This window comes from Mus caroli, chromosome 2 (assembly GCF_900094665.2).
Source record: "Mus caroli chromosome 2, CAROLI_EIJ_v1.1, whole genome shotgun sequence".
NCBI classification, from domain to species: domain Eukaryota; kingdom Metazoa; phylum Chordata; class Mammalia; order Rodentia; family Muridae; genus Mus; species Mus caroli.
This window is the reverse complement of record NC_034571.1, coordinates 22,803,107-22,810,905: the sequence shown is the minus strand read 5'-3', so window position 1 is coordinate 22,810,905 and position 7,799 is coordinate 22,803,107. Positions and strand designations below refer to the sequence as shown.

At 48.2% G+C, this 7,799-nt stretch overlaps 1 protein-coding gene across 2 annotated transcripts in view; it reads right to left on the bottom strand.

Annotated features, from left to right (window-relative positions):
- The window catches only part of Stkld1 (serine/threonine kinase like domain containing 1), a 20,418-nt gene that overhangs the window by 9,580 nt on the left and 3,039 nt on the right, over positions 1 to 7,799 (bottom strand). For both annotated transcript variants that reach the window (XM_029470540.1, XM_021155523.2), the window contains exons 3-7: positions 6,238 to 6,282; positions 4,263 to 4,337; positions 3,200 to 3,304; positions 1,108 to 1,178; positions 298 to 413 (exon numbers count right to left, since the gene is read on the bottom strand). In XM_029470540.1, the coding sequence (XP_029326400.1) occupies positions 298 to 413; positions 1,108 to 1,178; positions 3,200 to 3,304; positions 4,263 to 4,337; positions 6,238 to 6,282 (412 nt within the window). The remainder of the gene's footprint in view (positions 1 to 297; positions 414 to 1,107; positions 1,179 to 3,199; positions 3,305 to 4,262; positions 4,338 to 6,237; positions 6,283 to 7,799) is intronic.

Here is a 7,799-nt window from a genome sequence, read left to right as displayed (position 1 = left end):
CCTGCCTCTGCCTCCCGAGTGCTGGGATTAAAGGCGTGCGCCACAACGCCCGGCTAAGAATTAACATCTTAAGGGGACCACAACCATTGCTTTGTTCCCCAAGGCTCTCTTTTACATGTGTTGGAGTCCTTTGGACCCTGCACCTTCCCACAGTGGCACATCTAATGTGTTATTCCCTAGGTTGGAGATCTCTAGACCTTCCGAGTTAAAAAGCCCAGCCCCAAAAGTAACCACTGCCCTCTGGATACCAAGAGCCACCACCTCCTTTGCCACTCATCCCCAGTCTTCCCCAGACACCTTCTTCTGCTCGGACATTCCACTTAGCTTCGTGGGTCATCAGTGCCTGGGAGCTCATATCCTGCAGTTTACAGTAGCCACTGTTAACAAGGACGATGTTGGAAGGCTTGAGGTTCCTGCAACCAAGAACAGGGCCCCCTGGTACCATGCAGCTGCCTGGGATAGGGCTAACACATGCCTGAGCCTTAAGCCTGCTCTTCCAACCCAGTTCCAGCTCTTTCCACTCCTCAAGAAAATGCTCCGCTCAGCCTGCTTATTAAATAATTGTTTCCTAGAGCATGACATCCACTCTGTTTCTGTATATTAGGGAAGACCCCATTGTAAGCACAAACACCAAGGTCCCTCATTAGAGAAGGCATCCATCATTCTGTATTTCTGCTGGCATTAGCATGGGCACTCTATTCTCTTTGCTCATATGGCTCATGTTGATGGAAGCCATTTCCCAGATTCTTCCCACTGCAGATCTTGGGGCTGAAGCTGGGTGCAAGGGTCAAAGACTAGGCTTGGATTGCAGCAAATCTTATTGGCCTGTCCAGAGTCTGTATCACGACAGGCAACCTCACCTCTCTTCCTTGGCATCTTATCTCTGTTTCCTCGCCCTTTAGAACCACCCTGTTCGGCCCCCGCACTCTCACAGCCCTGTGCCTTTGGGGTGAGTCAGGCACTCAGGGGCTTCATAAGGAAGTTCCCTGTTCTCTTAGCCAAGAAGGGGAGTTCACAGAAGATGCCCCATCCTGCCCAAATCTGGTCCCTGGGCCTGGGCATCTAGGCCTAGGGGTTTTGGCCAACCTGCAGAGGAGGCTCCATCACCTGTGAACGATGTTCGACTTATGTAGGTACTCGATGGCATCCAATATCTGGCTTAGCATGATATGCATCCACTGAGGAAGAAGCAGGAGATGTGACATTGGAAGAGGTCTAGGAATTTCCTAAGAGCATCTCTGCAAAGCTGCATATGAATACCCAAAGCATTCAGTGGAACAGTGACAAGCTGGGGCCACCAGTGGTCACTCTCTGTGGGCCATGATGCTATGGGAAGGTGGCCCCTATGGGCACTACTAATGCTGAAGCCCCTGAAGTGCCTATAGGGCTTTATACCATCAGAGTGAAAAGAGCCTGTGAGACAACAACATGAGAGGCAACAAAGTGGCAACCTAGTGTTCCCGGCTGCCATTTTCAAATTATTTGCCTAGGACTCCTGAATCTCATATCAGGATTAAAAGACACCCTGAAGTGCCAGAGACTGGCTGGGTCGCAGGAGACACATATTCTCCTACTATGGCCCTTATAGAGGAGCTCATTTCATGGCTTCTGAGACAGAGGTGTAAGCCCACTCCAGAGCCTGCCCCAGAGGCATGGGCAATGGAATGAGCTACATGCCTCCTCTGAGCCTCTTAGGGTGATGGACCCTGGACCACAGGAGCTCAGAAATCCTCAGAGGAAATCATCCTCAGATCTTGGGAGGTACTGCTGGTCCCAAAGGTAAAAGTGAAAGTTTATAAACTTCTAGAAGAAAACTAAGGAGAGCCCTGTGACCTTGAAGTAGGGAAGGCTGCCTAAGCCAGGTCCAAAATACCCTGGCCACAGGGAGGACTGGCTTCCATTACAGCAAGGACTGCCTATTACAAGGTGGTATCAAACAAGTGAACTGGCAAGTCCCAGACTGGGTAGAGATATATGAACACTAATGTCTGCCATATGTAAAGAATGTTTATAAATCAATAAGAAAATAATTTGAATGGGAAGAGGAGTTAAAGGGGCACAGAAGAGCTCCAAATGGCCAAAATGTTGCTGATTATGGTTATAGAGTCCTATAATCCCAGGACTGAGGAGACACAGACAGGAGTATCAGTTCAAGGTCATCCTTAGCTAATAAGTTCATGGTCACCTCAAAATAAAATAAAATAAAATAAAATAAAATAAAATAAAATAAAACACAACATAACAAAAACACATATCCAAATGTGCTTGTTAGGACTACTGATATGTAGATGCAAATTAAAGTTATAACAAAATGTCACCACCCTTTAAACACTTGACAGGGAAAAGCTAGGCTCAATAATTCAAAGACAGGCCAAAGAGCCATATGGAAGGGAAGCCCTCTTTGTTTCTAGGGAGAGTAAACCCTGGTAAACCAGCTTCTGTTAGAATGCCTACTGAAGCCACACCCCATACTCTCTGACCCAGCAAAACACCTAGTCCTGCATGATTAGGTAAGAAAGAGTAGCCCTTCTGCCAATGCTCCTGGCAGCTGTACTCTACAGCCCTGCACTAGGGGGTGATCAAGGGCTCCTCAGCATAGGAGAGGCAGACCCACTGAGCACTTCCTTGTCATGAGCAAGGGCAGCTAGCTGACCACAGGAAAAGCATCAAGGCATAGGCTGATTGGACAGTGCGAGTTCAGAGTTGAGCCACATACACTGAACTCATCTGGATGAATTTCAGGGAGTGCATCACAGTCTCTGGAAGCAGAACCCCATCAGTTGCTTAGGACCCTTGGAAACTTCTGAGTTTGGTCCTGAGAATGCCTAACACTTAGTGCAGGGTGGTGGCTAGGGCTGGTATATGCACACTTGTAGTGTCTCAAGCTATGCATCTGAGATAAGTGTGCAAAGCAGTGTAAGGGCTTAACACAGGTAAGAGAAGCCAAAGGCCAGACCCAAAGTTCCTCTTGTCTCTTACTGCAGGGGTCTTCATGGGTATAGATTAGTCTCTCTCTGTCTCTGTCTCTCTCTCTCTGGTTTTTCCAGACAGGGTCTCAGTGTAACCAGCTCTGGCTGTCCTGGACTCATTTTTGTAGATCAGGCTAGCCTCGAACTCACAGAGATCTGCCTGCTTCTGCCTCCTGAGTGCTGGGACCAAAGGTTTGTACTACCACACCCGGCTCCAGAGTATCTCTTACCTCAGTGTCAACAACTGCTTTTAACTTCCTCTTATTCTCCATGATATTCTGGAAGGTTCCTTGGGAGTAATAATCCATCACCAGGCAGAGGAATAGAGAGGAGATCTGTCAGAACACAAGGCCTCAAAGATTGGGTCTCAGGGCTCATAGGATCACCTGCTCCAGGATATCACTGTGGTGGCAATGGTAACAATACCTAATGGGGACCCCTTTACTCTCTTGTCCCCATTCCTATGCCCTACCACACCAGGTCTTGTTGTTAGGTGGCCTTCCTGGAAATTGCAGTTGTTCCTGGCCTCTGCACATGCAGAACCATTTATGGAATTGTCTTTACCCCTCAATTTCGGGACAGTCTCTTCAGACTCTGGGAGCTCCTCTGAGGATGCCACCCCAGTCAGTGGCTGGTTCTGTTTCTTCCAATGAAACATTGTCTGCGAAAACATCAGGGTGCTGGGAAAGCTGGGGTACATGCAGTGAGGGCCCTCCCTCGCCCTGAGCTGTCAGCTCAGCAGGGAAACTGATGTGGAGATGGAACACAGTGGAGGCCCCTCAGCCTGCTCAGCGTCCTTCCCCTCAGTCCCCTCTGGAGGTGTGACTTAGGAAAGCTGTATTCAATTCAAAGGCAAGAAGTCCTGTTGCCAAGAGAACGCAGCCTGGGAAGCCCGACTCAGGATCCACTAATTGTGAGGCACTGTAGCCTTAGACCCTACCATGAAATGAAAACAATGTTCCCACCTATTGCCATGGGAGTAAGGGGTGGACAGCTTTGAGACAAGAGGGGAGGCCAGGAAGGCAGCCTCTCGGTATCAGCCCCCTTCTACAGAAGCCAAAACCTCATCGTTAAAGGTGTAGTCTGGAGCCTACACCTGGCCTCTTGCTTCAGCTGTATTAGAGCTAATGAGCCCCAGAAGTGGTGGCTCCTTTGTGAAATGGGCAGTTAGGCCTCATATGATGAGGTTGTTTGTGGATCATTAGAGATCATGCACAGGACCCAGGAAATGCGTGCCTCTCAGAGTGTTCCGTGCCAGCTGTCAGCTGCTGGGGTGTGGGCGCTCCGACCCACCTCATTGTTCCACATGATGAACATCTCATGGTACAGAGAGAGATTGGGGTGCTGGAGCTTCAGCAGGGGCATCAGCTGCACAGAGAGGGAACAGTGTCTCAGCTAGTACGTCTCGGCTACACATCCCACCCAAGAGATGAGATCATGGCTCTAAGGAGGCTGTGCAGCCTGCTGGAGAGAGGCCAGGAGGCTGGTGTGGGTCTCCAGCATGGGGTGATTGTGCTGTGTGACCAAGACTTGTTCTTCAACCTTTCTGAGCCTCACAAGCACATATAAAAATGGTAACACGCTGGAGTATAATAAGTTCAAGGATAGAGCCCTTTTCTAGCATGCATAGAGCCCTGAATTTGATACCCAGCACAACCTCCAGCCCCCTCAGTGAACAGGTGCAGACCCAGGGGGTGCTAGGAGACAGGCTGGGCTGGACAAGATGTTGTGCCCAAAGGCACAGTGAAGTACTTAGGAAACAAATCCAATCAGGTAGTAGAAATAGCCACCTGAACACCATGGCCAGATGGGCCTTCGCTTTGATTGGAAGCTGGGTGGGACCCGCCCGGCCCGTCAGATGTGAATGGGGATGGTCAACATGGCTGTGTGATGGTGAACCTGCCCATGCTTTTTCCATCGGTCAGACTATGACTTGGTCTACCTCTGCTCCAGTGACACTGTGTGTGACTCAAGACATGTTGACCGGCGATGTACAAGGGCCGGCAACTCCAGAAAGAAGCTAACCCACAAGGGACCATTATGGAGGAGAAGTCACCTTTCACTCCAGTGAGATTTCTAGAGAGGCCCAAAGAAATGGTTCCTAGCTGCTATCCATCAAGCTGGTAACTGCAGTCACTTGTAGTTCTGTGAAGGCCATTTTCAACTCTCTCACCCTTCCCAACTCTCTTCTCTCCTGTTCTTCCTTCCTCCTTGCTCCTATGCTGAGAACCAAGTCCAGGGCCTGTGTATTTGAGGCTGGTGCTTTACCACAGAGCCACATCTCAGTCCTTCGACTCTTGAGTCAGAACCTCACAATGCCATCCAGGCTGGCCTCAGACTCAAGATCCAGTCAATGCTGGGACTGCGAGTGAGCACTAGCACACTCAACTAACTAATTTACATTTTCTCTGTGTCTCCCTAGCTTTGCACTGTTCTTTTTTTTTATAACTAGAAGAAAAATATTTTCTTTCCAGTGCTGGAGATGGAACCCAAGGCTCTGGGCAATCGAGGTACATGCCCCACCACTGAAGAACAGCCCCAAGTCTGAAGAAAAACATATTCAAAAAATGTGAGCTGGGCCCGTGAGTAAAGGCACAAGGAGCAAACTATCTCCACAAAGCTTGCCTTCCCTGCATGTGCCATGGGCCATGTGTGGACATGTACGTACACACTAAACAAATGTAAGGAAAAAAAGATCTGTTTTTAAAAAGATGGTTATTGGGGGTGCACAAGATGGCTTAGGGGCTTAAAATGCTTCCTTTGAAAACTTGACAGTCAAGTGAGGTGTGGGGGCGCACGCCTTTGATCCTAGCGCTCAGGAGGAAGCAGAGGCAGGGGGATCTCTGAGTTGGAGGCCAGCCTGGAATACAAAAGTGCGTTCCAGCAAGAGCTATATAGTGGCGTCCTGTTTCGATAAATAAATAAGGAAAAGAGAAGAAAACATGACAGTCTGGATTGGACCCCCAGAACCCACATAAAGGTGGGAAGAGAGAACTGACCCCACAAAGTTGTCCTCTGACATGGATACACAGCGGTGCGATGTGATTTTGGGTCCCCCTCCAACAATAATAAAAAATAAATAAAAACTTAAAAGATGGTTAGTGGTAGAGTAGCCACTAGGGAAAGATGTGGCTGTCCTGAGTGAGCATGGACTCCCCTTATGAGCACTGCATGTTTTCCTTCGCCCAGTTACTCAGGACGTGGGCACAAAACTCAGTTCCTGTGTTTGCTGAGTACTGATCGTCCCAGGGGACCCAGTGAGCATTACCTCCTCCAGGGCCTTGTTGGCATGGTGCTCATCAATACACTCCACCTGTAGGTCCCAGGAAGACAGCTCAATTAGAAAATGTGTCGTGAACATAGCTCCTACTTCCTCTGCTGTCATGATCTCTATCGCTGTCATTATCACTACCACCACCACCACCACCACCACCATCACCACAACATCACAAGCACTAGCACCACTACCACCACATCAGGTGTCACCTCCAACACCAGTATCATCATTGACACCATACACCATTTGTAGGAAAGTCAGTCAACTGTAGAAAAATCCTTTACTGGGCCTGGTGGCTTGTGTTTATAATCCCAGTGCTAAGCAGGTAGAGCTAGGAAGATCTCTGTGAGCTTGAGGCCTCCCTGGACTTATAAAAAGCTAGTGTAACCTTGTCTCAAAAAACCAAAACCAGGGCTGGGGAGATGGCTTAGCAGTTAAGAGCCCTGACTGCTCTTCCAGAGGTCCTGAGTTCAAACTCCAGCAAGCACATGGTGGCTCACAACCATCAATAATGAGATCTGATGCCCTCTTCTGGTGTGTCTGAAGACAGCTACGGTGTACTTAGATATAATAATAAATAAATCTTTAGGCCAGAGTGAGCAGGGTCCTGAATTCAAATTTCCAGCAACCAAATGATGGTTCACAACCATCAGTACAGCTACAGTGTACTCATATACCTTACATAACTAACTAAATAAATCTTAAAAAAACCAAACAGATCCAAAGCGCTTATTCTAAAATAACATAAAGAATAAATTGGCTGGGTGGTGGTGGTCCATGCCTTTAATCCCAGCACTAAAGAGCCAGAGGCAGGTAGATCTCTGATTTTGAGGCCAGCCTTGTCTACAGAGTAAGTTCCAGGACAGCCAGGGCTACTACACAAAGAAACCATGCCTCCAAACATCAAACAAACAAACAAACAAACAAACAAAGGTGTGTGTGGGGGAGTAAGTTGAACCAGTAATGTTGGGGACAGGATGTAGCTCAGTGGTATAATAGTGCTTTTAAGCCCAGCACCCTGGAGGAAGAGGCAGGCAGATGGAGCTCTGAGTGTGAAGTCAGTCTGGTCTACATACTGAGTTCTAGGACAGTCAGGGCTACATAGAGAGGTCCTCAAAACAAACAAACAAACAAACAGAAGAAAATTCTTTCAATATCTTCTGAAGTCCTACTCCATGGATTTTCTTACTAAGGAAGTGATATATGCTCAAGGGGAGGAAGACCCTGTAAAGATCTCTAAAGATATGTATCACAGTTGCTTATGCTGGTGAAAGACAAATTGAGCTAAAACCCCATGATTGGACAGGTTGGGCCAACTGCAGCACAGGAAGCAGTTGGAGGAGACACAGCTGTCAGATAGGAGAGGAGGAAGCTGTGGTGACAACAGGAGACAATGTCAGTGTCGTCAACCTCAGTACCATTCTTATTTTATTTATTTATTTATTTTTGGTTTTTTTGAGACAGGGTTTCTCTGTGTAGCCCTGGCTGCCCTGGAACTCACTTTGTAGACCAGGCTGGCCTCGAACTCAGAAATCCGCCTGCCTCTGCCTCCC